Source organism: Denticeps clupeoides, chromosome 12, assembly GCF_900700375.1.
Source record: "Denticeps clupeoides chromosome 12, fDenClu1.1, whole genome shotgun sequence".
NCBI lineage: Eukaryota > Metazoa > Chordata > Actinopteri > Clupeiformes > Denticipitidae > Denticeps > Denticeps clupeoides.
The window spans coordinates 19139738-19153303 of NC_041718.1; the positions used below are offsets into that span (position 1 = coordinate 19139738).

A 13566-nucleotide genomic window follows, 5' to 3' on the forward strand; every position below is an offset into this window, starting at 1 on the left:
AAACAGGCCCACACTTCTTTGCATTTCCTCTGCAAGAATAACATTGTATATCCAGACATTTGATAAGATGTTAATGTTAATTAGCCAACATAAAGCAATTTTTTTGTTGTTACATTCTTTTTTTTTTTTTCGATTCAAACACTATCAACAAATAAAATTATATAAAAATGTGGTGCCAAGGGCAAACAAAGTGCTATTAGTGATGTGCTTGAGTGTCCTCCGTTGTCAGGTTCTTCTTCAGAAAGAAGATTCTGGCTACTTTTTGCCATTCAATTGGTATTTTAATAAAAAGATGACCAATAATTTCCTTTGCTTTGTTTCCTCATTACATTCTCTATATACACCTTATCAGGAAGCATCATTTTAGTCCTTTTATGATGCATCTTCAGTAAAGGTGACATATGGCTGATGATAAGTTGTCTAGTCTGATTTCGGTGAACTGGACAGTTTTCTGTCCTGATTCTGCAGTCACACAGCAGAGAAAAAAATTGGTTTTATCCTACATGGTATAAAACACATCTTGTGTATTGTTTCGTGCATTGAACAGACCCTCTCCCACCATTTGAAAATGTTTATTTTCAGCAAACAGAGAAAAAGGCTTTAGCTCTCAGCACAGCAAAAGACATTCAGAACCAAAGCTGACAGGAGAAGCTGCAGAGAGATGAAAGCAAAAAAAAATGTACACAGATCTGCATTCAAGCATATGAAATATAATAAGCGCTGAAGAAAAGGCCAAATATATATACGTGAGGATCCGCTCCACCATGCTACTTCATCACGAGAGTCCACCCCGAACAGGAAGTGTCCAGATACTGTATGTACGCTGTTGTCGGTCCCTTCCCTTCACTCGTAAGGCTTCTTTTTTTTTTACTTCTTATGACAATCATGTGAAAGAAAAGAGTTACATCGACTGAAATGAGCAGAGTGGTGACGGGTGCTGAAGGCTGAGAGGAGAAGAGGCCGAGGAACAGAACGAGAGCAAAGCGAATGCTGCTCAGTCCGGAGGTCTGCTGGACCAGAGCGGTCTGAGGCGAGGAGACCAGCTGCTAGGTGGCGAGGAAGGCGTGTCTCAGGCACTCGCCCGCCGTCGCCCTCTTTTCAGGGACCAAGTCCAGCATGGGCAGCAGGAAGCTGCTGAAGTTCTGCGCTTCGTCCTGTGGCCACTCGTACTTCTCCATGAGCACAGCAGGCAGACCCCATGGCTTCAACTTGGAGATGTGCCTCAGATCGCCTGACGCAGGAAAAAACCACACATCAGCATCTATGATGGTCAAGAAGTAGGCCTGAACCTTTCATTAGAACGTGTTACCTTTCTTTGTGAAGAGTTCCTTGGAATATTTGCCGCTAAGGATGAGCTTCCGGGGAATTTTGCCCAGCAGCTCAATGATCAGTGCAATGTGATCTGCAGGAGAGACCCAACAGGAAGAGAACATGCAGACGTGGAGGAAGATGCAACATTCTTACAATATTCAGAAGAAGTTCTCTGTGTACATGTGGGCATGGCCAGTATATAAAGCTGAGTAAGCAAGAGTGTCAGTGAAAGTGAAAGTGAAGTGATTGTAATTGTGAAACACTGCAGCACAGCACGTGGTGACACAACTAAATGTGTCCTCTGCATTTAACCATCACCCCTGGTGAGCAGTGGGCAGCCATGACAGGCGCCCGGGGAGCAGTGTGTGGGGACGGTGCTATGCTCCTTAGTGGCACCTTGGCGGTTCGGGATACGGGTCCGTTTCCTTACAGCCACCATAACCCACCACCACAACAGTATTCTGTTTTTTTTTTTTGCATGAATTTATTATTTTATTTCATTCTGGTCAGTTCTCTGTTCTTCCTCTAGCGATTAAGAGGTAGTTAAAGCAGCTTGAGATACTGTCCCACAAAAGGTTTCCACCTCTTATCTGGATGAGACATTGAGACATATTACATGTGATTTTGGGCCAAATAATAAATAAATATTGTTGTAAAAAAAAAAAGAAATGTGATTTTCAGTATGATGCTGATCATATTGTAAACATATCTAAACAGAGAAAAGTCAAAAAAGTCTTCATATTACCAGAAGTTTTACTGAATTATTGAGACAAATATCGATAATAGACTGATAATAACACTGATTTTATACATAATTGAATACAGCAAATAGTGAGGTTAAAACACCGAATCACTCTCTAAGACATGAAATATAGATTCTATAATGATGAAAGATGTGATCTGTAAATAGTTAAGTCTCCAGGGTAATTAGGGTGCACAGTCGAGCCATACGTTTTGAGAATGACACAAATGCTGGTTTTCACAAAGTTTGCTGCTGCAGTGTTTTTAGACCTTTTTGTTAGCTGTTTCTGTGGTGTATTGAAGTTTCAAAGGCTTTTATTGACAATTTCATCAAGTTTCTGCAAAGAGTCAATATTTGCATTGTAGACCTCTGCAAATCGCCCTGGCGTGCTGTCCATCAGCTTCTAGCTCCACCATGCTGGAAAAGGCATCGTTCTTCACCAAACTGGTCTTGGATGGTTAGGAGAAGTTGCTGTCGGAGGATGTTTTATGTACCATTTCTTTATTCATGGCTGTGTTCTTAGTTAAAATTGTGAGTGAGCCCACTCCCGTGGATGAGAAGCAGCCCCACACATGAATGGTCTCAGGATGCTTTACTGTTGGCACAAGACAGGTCTGATGATACTAGCGCTCACCTTTTCGAACAATCCGAAAGGGACTTCATCAGAGCAAATGACTTTACCCCAGTCCTCGGCAGTCCAATCCCTGCACATTTGGCAGAATATCAGTCTGTCCTTGATGTTTTTCTTGGAGAGAAGTAAATTCTTTGCTGCCCTTCTTGACACCAGGCTGTCCTCCATACGTCTTCGCCTCACTGTGGGTGCAGAAGCTCTCACACCTGCCTGCTATCATTCCTGAGCAAGCTGTGCACTGGTGGCACACCAATCCCACAGAGGAAGAACAATGGTCTCAAGCATCATCCTCCTTTTAAAGCATCCAGTCTGCTCTTCAAACTCAACCAGCATGACAGAATGATCTCCAGCCTTGTGCTCCTAAACACTCTTACTTGTGTAAATGAGGGGATCACAGAAATGATCCCAACAGGTCCTTTTGTGGCAGGGCTGAAATGCAGTGGAAATGTTTTTTGGGGATTAAGCTCATTTTCATGGCAAACAGGGATTTTGCAATCCATCTGATCTCTCTTCATAACATTCTGGAGTATTTGCAAATTGCCGAAATAAAAACGGAAGCAGCAAACTTTGTGAAAACCAGAATTTGTGTCATTCTCAAAAGTGGCCATGACTGCACTATGAAAATGACTCAATAAAAAAAGTGAACCTTCATCTCGTGAGTAGTCCTGTCCTGCATGTGGATCGAACAGATAATCTCCGGTGGCCAACTCGAACACCTGAAAAGAGGAACAGCATCATCATCATCATTCTGATCACTGCTGTGTATTTGAGAAATTTTACGTTCATGCGACACTCCTGCTGACCTACCATGCAGGCGGTGCTCCAAATGTCAGCGGGCGGGCCGTATCCAGCCCCGATCAGCACCTCCAGGGAGCGGTACTGCCGCGTCTGAATGTCATCTGTGAAGTGTCTGTGCTGCAGAGAGATCAGAAAGAATCAGAAAGATATATATATGTATGTGTGTGTGTGTGTGTGTGTGTGTGTGTGCACTGCATATATACAGTACAGGCCAAAAGTTTGGACACACCTTCTCTTTCAATGTGTTTTCTTTATTTTCATGACCATTTACGTTGGTAGATTCTCACTGAAGGCATCAAAACTATAAATGAACGCATGTGGATTTTTATACTTATGTCCAAAAAGTGGAGACCTGGCCTCCACAGTCACTGGACCTGAACCCAATCCAGATGGTAAGGGGGCCAAGAAGTGCTAAACACCTCTGGGAAATCTTTCAAGACCATTTCAGGCAATGAAGCTCATCGAGAGAATGCCAAGAGTGTGCAAAGCAGTAACCAGAGCAAAGAAACTAGAATATTTTTTTTTTGTTAATTACATAACTCCACATGTGTTCATTCATAGTTTTGATGCCTTCAGTGAGAATCTACCAACGTAAATGGTCATGAAAATAAAGAAAACACATTGAATGAGAAGGCGTGTCCAGACTTTTGGCCCGTACTGTGTATAAATCAGAACTGAATAATTCAGACATGCTCACTGTCATGCAGATGAATTGAAAGTGATACACTGCAGCACAGCACATGCTGACACAACAAAATGTGTCCTCTGCATTTAACCCTGCATCACCCTCAGTGAGCAGTGGGCAGCCATGTAAGGTGCCCGGGGAGCATTGTGTGGGGACGGTACCTTGATCGAGGGGACCTCAGTGGTGGTAAGGGATTTGAACCTGCAACCCTTCGGTTACAAGTCTGCGTCCTCACCCTCTAGGCCACCACTGTCACCAGTGGACCTGAAAACCAAGTTTCTCTTACCACCCAGCAGGCGTTGCCCAGGTCAGCGATCTTCACCTGGATCTTGTCTGCGTTTTCAGGCTGCAGGGGGGAGAAGAGGCTGGCAGCACCAAACCGAGCTAAGAGGGGATTAAATATTGTAAACTTCAAACACTAGATGGTGGGAACCACACACTCACACACAGCCTTAACATTATGACCACCGACAGGTGAACATTGCTGCTGACCAAGTCTTCCTGGAGACCGTTTCCCCAAATGGGGAACCAGAAATATGCACTTGTCACGATGGCTGGACGTGGCGAGAAAGAAGGACGCAAACACACGATGCCACGAGACAGGGGTTTAATACATGGTACAAACAATAACCTGATGGCAAACAGACACAACAAGGCAGCTTTATATTCATACACAGGTGATAACAATCAGGGAACATTACACAAGACTATCACAAAACTCCGGTCCGAACTTCGGACCCGGAGTAACCCCTGCCAGACCGGATCGTGACAGCACTGTTAAACTAAGGCATGTTGCAACTTCAAGGATAACACTATCGATAACTTGGTGCCAGACCCATCTCAACGGGGCCAGGGCTGTTTTGGCAGCCTGCTGAATAGTAGGTCATAGTGTTATGGCTGATGGGAATGGTTCATTGTCTGAGCTGAGGCCTGCGGGGTGTCCAAAGTGAAGCAGGACCTCACACTTCCTGTTTGCTGAATGCTACTGGTGACCAATGGCAGTTACCTTCTGTGTCGCTGGTTGTCATGGCGCCGTGGGGACTCCCCTGTTCTGAGTGTGACGACGTGCTGGTGTTGCAGGGCAGGTAGGGATTGGTGGGCTCCGTCTCCGTAGTGACAGCGCCGTCAGGATAGGGGTTCGGAGGCTCCTCCTCATCCTTGACACCAGATCTGCGATGCCGGGATTGGCTGCTGTCCTCGGAGTCGTGCTCCTCACAGCTCTGGTGGCCATTACTGGTCTCCTCCGCAACACAATCCAACGCATGAGCTGAGAGAGGAGACAAGAAATGTGGGTGTGATCTAGTAGCTGTGATGGTAGTAGTATGGTGATAAATGTTTTCTAGAATATGGCAGGCATTAATCAATGTATTATAGCGCTAACTCTCATTGTGGCTGCGAAAGCCACAGCACGAATGAAAATGCCGAATGAAAAGCTGTAAATGTGAAGTAAGTGAAGCACCGATGCAAGAATACGTTTATTAATGCCTGTCATAATGAGTCACATTATTCACTGTGATGTATTTATGTAAGGGATAATGGACACTGTATTAAAATATCAAATATTATGTGCAATATACAATATTTGATATATGAACACAGTGGCCATAACTTCCGGTGAGTAACTTCCATTGTGGCCTTTGCATTTGTATTGACCCTTCTGGGCCACCGTATAGTAGCCTAGTGGGTAAAACAGTATAAACCAGAAGACCCCACTTACTACCGTTGTGTCCCTGAGCAAGACATTTAACCCTGAGTGTCTCCATGGGGGACTGTCCCTGAAACTACTGATTGTAAGGTGCTCTGGATATGCTGTGAATATCAATGTAAATCTTGTAGGACTAAGTTATGCTGTTTCAAAGCAGCTCCTCACCTCCAGCCTCCTCATGGTCCTTCTGCAGGTCAGACTGACCTGAGGGGGAGCTCTCATCTTCCTCATCCTCCTCCCCCTCTTCCGGCTGAAGCTCCTTCATCTCCAGCAGTCGTTTCTCCAGAAGCTCCGTCTGCCGTCTCTGCTTCTTCCTCAGTTTCTTCTTTTGGTTCTTGGACATCTTCGATACCTGTGGATAAACGAAGGCGTTGAAGGAGGCAGGACGTTTCCTCCATTCCTGGCGCGCCACCAAAATTCACCCGAACCAACCTGTTTCTGATGGGGTGCAGAACTCGCTGTCCAAAGAGAGGAGAGAGAGAAGAACGCAGTCAATCACTTGACCTGACAAACATTCAGGCGAGGAGGGGGACGTCCCCCACCCGTCTGCAGTCGGCCCAGCATGAGTCATCACCACCCACGTCGCATTACATAACGGGTCTTCGCGTTGAAACCTCAGACGTCTCGGCGGCACAGCACATCGCGGCCGATGCTTGGAAATCACCGCTTCACCATTTTATCCAGATAAATGATCTGGTTATGCAATCAGCATTTTGCCGTGATATCTTTCAGTTCATTGATCAAATTGAACATTATTGTTTTTCTGGTGATGGTTTTTGTTTTGATCAGTACAAAATTGATCATTAAAAAAAACATATTTTTACTATCAATAATTAATAATCCAGATTGTAAGAAAAGTAAAAGTAAGAAAAATAAAACAAACAGGTACTGTAGTAAGAAAATAACTAAGGATAAAATAAGGATTTTCGTGGGTTGATACGGTTCCGTTTTATTTTCACCTGCCGAGCTGGAGGGGGGCGGAGCTCCACTTCGCTGCCACTCTGTCGCCTCGGCGGCGAGTCTCTTGACATACGATTCGTTGACGCCCATCAAAATGTTCTCCGGCTTTATGTCTGTGTGGATGATCTTGCACTTGGTGTGCAGGTAGTCGAGGCCTTGAAGAACCTGTGGACAGAGGGATGAGGGGAAGAAAGAAACTTGATTGTCAATAATTATTCTGAAGGAAGACTCTGCTTTTGATTACCTGACGTATGATGCTCTTCACGCAGGGCAGTGGCAGGCCCTGGTAGCTGGACTTGATGATCCACTTGAGAAGGTGGTGGCCAAGCACCTCGAACACCATGCACACGTCTGACAGACAAGTCAAGGTCAGATGGAAGAAAATGAGATGTGCCGTGAAGTCTGATCGTCCCATCCTGCATGTGGCTGTTAGCATCAGAAGACATGACAGCATGACAATTAGCATGAGCAGAGGTGCCACTTGAGGATACGAGTGCCGTTCACGCCAGAGATCCGGAAGTCGTCCAGCAACTGCACAACCCTCTCCCTGTTGGTGTCATGTTGGTCTGTGTTCCTGACCTGGAACAGAAGGAAGCCTCCATCAGCATGAAATGGACAAATCGGTGTCTTAAGACTGTTGAGGTGTCATATAAGCCTCACTGACTGATCGCAGAAGCTTTATCTCGTCCAGTGCTGTTTCGGTGTAATGCTCGGCGCTCTTCACCACCTTCATTGCAACAAAACGTTTGCACCTTGAACAACACAAAAAAGGGTATTGCTCAAGAGAAACTTCCAGCTGACAACGCTCCAACAGGAAACCAGAGTCTTACTGAATGTCCCACGCCAGCCAGACGGTGGAGAAATGGCCCCAGCCCAGCTTACGGATCACGTGGTACCGCCCGTTGAACAGGTCGCCAATCTTCACGTGGTGATATCCGCCTGGAGAGAGGCAACGCCAGCGGCTTTACTCACCCTGACGCGGGACCGTCCACGCCGGGTCCTGTTCACGCCGCACTTACCCTTGCAGTAATCGTTCGGGTCCTCCTGCTCCTCGTCGTCTGAGCCCATGACCTCCTCGTTCTGCTCCTGGAGGGCGGGGTCCGTCTGCAGGGAGGCATTTTTGAGGTGGGGGTCTGGCCTGTGGATCACAGGCAGGGATTGGCTAATTAGTGATGGCCCCCTGATGCACATTAGCTGGATCACTTCAGGGAGAACCCCCCCCCCGCGTCAATAATTTCTCTCATAATTCCCATCCGGAAATTCACAGAACAAATAAGGACCTAAATCAAACGAATCGCTAAAGCAGCACCGCGGAAATGAAGGCAGTAAATCAGCAGAGGCGAGGCGGCAGATTCCCGATGAGGATTAGCTGCCTTTTGAAGATTACTGTATCGTCCATAAACAGCTTCTGCTGGGAGCAGCAATGAACTACTTACGGGCAGGGAACAGAGTGTGATGATGCCTGTTTGAGGGTCTATTTTCAGAGGGATGAGTGACAGATGGGCTCATGTCTTTATATTTACACCGGCACTGCCCTCAGTGTCAATTTCTACTCTTCTGCCTCTTCGAAATGAACACATCACACACGCAAATCCTGTTGTAGTAAAACCAGTGGCATGTTGGCCGCTACGCTATTTCAGACCAAAAATCCATACAAATGTCCTTTCAAATATCCACTCATCATCCCACAATTCCTGTTGATGACTAGAAGCCAAGAAAATGGAACACGGCTACATTGGACTGCAGTCATGTCAAGTGCAAAGCCAAGCCATTGACACTAGTCCCCACGGTAATATCAAGCCATCAAAGGAACAGCAACGAACAAAACGAAATTTAATTTAGACATTATGACGGATCCCAGTCACACCAACCACTTTCAAGTACTTAAGCAAAGGTATTATATACAGTACAGGCCAAAAGTTTGGACACACCTTCTCATTCAACGTGTTTTCTTTATTTTCCTGACCATTTACATTTGTAGATTCTCACTGAAGGCATCAAAACTATGAATGAACACATGTGGAGTTATGTACTTAACAAAAAGTGGAGACCTGACCTCCACAGTCACCGGACCTGAACCCAATACAGATGGTTTGGGGTGAGCTGGACCCCAACAAGTGCTAAACACCTCTGGGAACTCCTTCAAGACTGTTGGAGAAGCATTTCAAGTGATGACCTCTTGAAGCTCATTGAGAGAATGCCAAGAGTGTGCAAAGCAGGAATCAGAGCAAAGAAACTAGAATATAAAACATGTTTTCACTTATTTCACCTTTTTTTGTTAAGTACAGAACTCCACATGTGTTCATTCATAGTTTTGATACCTTCACTGAGAATCTACCAACGTAAATGGTCATGAAAATAAAGAAAACACATTGGATGAGAAGGTGTCCAAACTTTTGGCCTGTTCTGTGTATCACAGCAGATGTATTCCAAAAATATTCTCCTCTTTTCAACACTGCCTTGAAAAAAACAGACTGAATACCGAACACTTCATTTTTGTACATTTCAGCATTGCATGTATTCATTTACATTTATGACATTTGGAAGACACTCAGATGTCTATCATTGGTTTTGCAGTCAAATTTCAGGCTTGCTAACCTTTTAAGTGAAGTGATTGTCACATGTGATACACAGCAGCACAGCACAGGAAATTTGTCCTCTGCATTTAACCATCACCCTTGGTGAGCAGTGGGCAGCCATGACAGGCCCCCGGGGAGCAGTGTGGGGGGACGGTGCTTTGCGCAGTGGCACCTTGGCGGATCGGGATTCGAACCGGCAACCTTCTGATTACGGGGCCGCTTCCTTAACCGCTAGGCCACCACTGCCCCACCTGGGAACCTGGGGGGAGCATGACATCTTTCGATGATTGAATGGCAACAGCAATATATGTAGTATATTCAATTTCAAAAGGATTTTGTGCATTTCACCCGTCAGCCTCCACTCTGAGAAACAGGACTACTGAGCGTCTTATGTAAAACGTAGCCGGGACATAAAAAAAATGTGTCTGTTAAATAACATCAGCAGCCAAGACACCACAGAGAGAAAAGATTAGCCTCAAAAAAGGTAGTACGAATACGTAAGAATGGAGAATTTTCCTTCTGCCTCAGCAGGCCTGCTGAAGGTTTCGCGATCCGATGCTCCTCAGCTCTTCAGGACCCCGGCAAGTGGGGACGCTGAAGGTGTCTGGGTTCCCACCACGCACTCAGACTGCAGCCAGGGCTGGACGTCCCTCTGGACGAGGATGAGAGCGTGGGACTCAACCTCAGTGAGAAGCGGCCGATGTTTGTACGGGTGAAGACGAAGAAACGCCGCCGTTCTCCCATCAGTCAGATCAGCACCGCTGTGGAGGAGGTTTCTATTTCGAATGGACGACCATAGCAACGAGCTGCTGCCGATCCTCACATCAGCTGCTTTCACATGCGTCAGAGTCGGACCACACACACACACACACACACACACACACACACACACAGTCTTGTAGTCAAGAACAAGTGTGCGGCTCAGAAAGGGTTCCAGTACAACCCCAGACAGACAACGGCGCTCCAAGAATTTCACAAACCCACTCACAGCAAGGCATTCACACGCTCTCTGTCATGCACACACACACACACACACACACACACACACACACAGTGCGAGACACACTTCAAACTCCCTCAGACTCCCCAAGGCAGAACCCAATCAGTCTGCAGAGCTTCTGAGAGCTGCTTCTTCTCCCAGACGCACATACATGAAAAAAATATGTCTTTAAAAAAAACCACATGAAATATTTGGTGCATGATGATGATGATGATGGTGATGATGATGCTCCTTGGTGTTTGGTGAGCGGAGCAGATGAAAGCGACAGCAACAGTCGAGCAGCATATGGCAGGTTCTGCAGGACCAACGCGGCGATTCATCACGGGGATCAAAGGATATCAAAGGCGTTCAGGTCCAGACAACGCACCCCGACATCAGGACCCAGGGGGTGAGGAGCAAAGTTTGTCCCCACTGCTCACCCCCCTCCCCTTCCTCTCATCTTCATCCGCCATTCAGGCGCCGGCCGGTTTCTCCAACCCGCAACTTTATGAAGATGAAAATCTGTCTCCTAAACTCCCATTAACAAACAGCAACTGTGTCCAGCAGGATGAAGGCGTGAAAATGAAGACCCGCCCACGTCTCTGGGTCCACCAGCACCAGACCCGGGGTCACCGGTCGATGAGGATGAGGATGTGGCCAGGAATGGAAATTCAAGATCGACATCGTGAAGGACGCTTGTACGGAGATGAATTGTCCCACCGCGGAGCGTCTTACCTGCAGGACGCCCGGATGCCCATCAGTGTCGTTGTCAGGAGGCGGTCAGTTCGGCCCACGGCCATGAACCAGAGGCAGGCGGGCAGGCGGGCAGACAGGCAGGGGCTGCTTCATCTCTCCCTCCTCTGCCCTCGCTCTCTCTCTCTCTCTCTCTCGCTCTCTCTCTCTCTGAAAGCTCCGCTCTGCTGCCGTCACGCACAAGCCCCACCCCTCCTGCACCGGCTCTGAGCTCTGATTGGCCGCAGTACTCCAGAACTGCATTGCAGGTAAAAAACACAGCCCCCCCCCATCTTCTTTTTGAAAACTCGACTCACTGCACACACACGCGCACACACACACACACACCTTCCTCTTTGTGTGCTGAGGCATTCAAGGCGTCACTTCACTCAGCATCACGTCCTGTCAGCAGCTTCATTATTGCCTGCAGGTGACCCTCAACGTAATACACACACACACACACACACACACACACACACACAATCACATTCACCAACACACACTGCAACACACACCACAACACACACACACACACACACACACACAATCACATTCACCAACACACACTGCAACACACACACACACACACACACACACACACACACACACACACACACACAATCACATTCACCAACACACACCACAACACACACACACAATCACATTCACAAACACACACTCAAACAAACAACCAACAAGCACACACACATTCACCACCACACACTGCAACACACACACACCACACACACATTCACCAACACACACTGCAACACGCACACACACACATTCACCAGCACACACCACAACACACACACACGCGCATTCACCAACACACACTGACAAATTCACCAACAAGCACACACACACATTCACCAGCACACACTCACCAACACACACACATTCACTAACACACACACACACACACACACACACACACATTCACCAGCACATACTCACCAACACACACACATTCACACTCGCAGCAGGAAAGACAGACTTTACTCCGCCCTGTTGTGTGCATGTTGAACCGTCATCATGAACAGCGTATTTGCATTAAAAGGATGGTAAAAGCGAGACTTGTCTTAATAAGACGGTCATGTTGGTGCAGGATGAATAAGAGGATTCAGAGTGGACCGTGCGTGTAAATAGACTCTGTATCTCCACAGCACCAGCTCCCACTCAGAAGAGAGAAAATCCGTCCTCCTACTCAGAGAGGCATGTTGGATTCTGGGCTAAATATCTCACATGAACAAGGCCGATGTGTCCTCAGCGGTGTCCTGGCGTCCCCTGGTGAGCCAGCAGGAGAAGTCTGAACTGTAAACCACAGCATCCTCGTAACGAATTTACAAAGGACCGACTCCGCTGGCCGAGGTCACGTTTCCACGCGTCTGATCCATGCCACACGCACTGTGGCAGAACCGGAAGTGAGAACGACGCCTCTGTACCTGTCCTGACTTTCTGAGGGTGAAGACACAGAATCAGGAGCCACACGCCCAACATCAGTCACGTGTGTGTGTGTGTGTGTGTGGGGCCCACAGTATAAAATGCAGCGGCTGCACTGTTATGTAACCACCGCCAGTCACATCCACACTCACTCAGTGGACAGATAAGGAGACGTATAGGTGTGGACACACACACACACACACAGGCACACACACGCAGCATTACAACCCAATGAGGTCGGCTGCCCGTCTCGATCCAGATCTGTTTAAGAGACCAACTTCAGACTGCAGTATGAATTAAACTCTGAGGTCAACCATGCTGTGTGTGTGTGTGTGTGTGTGTGTGTGTGTTCAGTTTGGATGGACGCTACAGTGAAATATTGATGAAATCTGCAGCTGCATGTCCCTCACGTGAAGCCATACAGCGAAAAAGTCTAACTGGACTACGGAATTCCGGGAACAGTTCCTCCGTACTGCGTCCTGCTGCATCCTGCCTTCCTCCTCCTCCTCATCCTCAGCCCCCAGACCCGGCATCCACTCACTTGCACCTCAGGCTGCTGGTCAACTTCGCCACAGCGCTGTTGAGGGACTCGATCCAGTCCAGGAGCCACATCTGGCGCTCCGCTCGCCGTCCCGGGTTCCGTCCTTGTCCTCGTCCTCGCCGCCCAAGTGCTACTTCAGCACCACAGAGCACTCACAAGCAGGGAGGCAGAGAGAAGAAACCAGAGAAGGAGGGGGAGGAAGAGTAGGACGGAGGAATCTCAGGGCTGCAGCTCAGCAGAGGGAGACAAAGACTGAGACAAACACGCAGACAAGAAACTAAAAGAAACTCAACACTCATGTACACGAGAAAAACAAAAGGAGAAAAATCTGATTTCTGCTTTGGCCTCTGATTCATCTCTTGACTTATTCCTGTAACGTCTTTGCATTCCCCTGCTCATTATGATGGGAGTGGACGTCTTTCTTCTTCCTGGTGAAATCCTGCCCCTGGATCCAATAGCG

The 13566-nt window shown here is 47.3% G+C and overlaps 1 protein-coding gene across 3 annotated transcripts; it reads right to left on the reverse strand.

Moving 5' to 3' along the window:
* Positions 1 to 557: 557 nt before the first annotated feature.
* On the reverse strand, positions 558 to 13268 carry LOC114801048 (SRSF protein kinase 1-like). Of its 3 annotated transcripts, none has more exons than XM_028998997.1 (15): positions 13113 to 13268; positions 7852 to 7970; positions 7663 to 7771; positions 7497 to 7584; positions 7324 to 7411; positions 7077 to 7183; positions 6832 to 6997; positions 6305 to 6330; positions 6038 to 6224; positions 5174 to 5434; positions 4454 to 4551; positions 3492 to 3599; positions 3331 to 3400; positions 1310 to 1402; positions 558 to 1231 (listed from the first exon to the last, which is right to left on the reverse strand). In XM_028998997.1, exons 1-15 carry the CDS (start codon positions 13175 to 13177, stop codon positions 1047 to 1049), a joined length of 1770 nt encoding a protein of 589 aa, XP_028854830.1. In that variant the 5' UTR covers positions 13178 to 13268; the 3' UTR covers positions 558 to 1046. The 3 variants fall into 3 exon arrangements, with proteins under 3 accessions (XP_028854830.1, XP_028854827.1, XP_028854829.1); XM_028998994.1 differs by having other exon boundaries at positions 13107 to 13267; XM_028998996.1 differs by lacking the exon at positions 13113 to 13268 and adding an exon at positions 11126 to 11592.
* Positions 13269 to 13566: the final 298 nt, after the last annotated feature.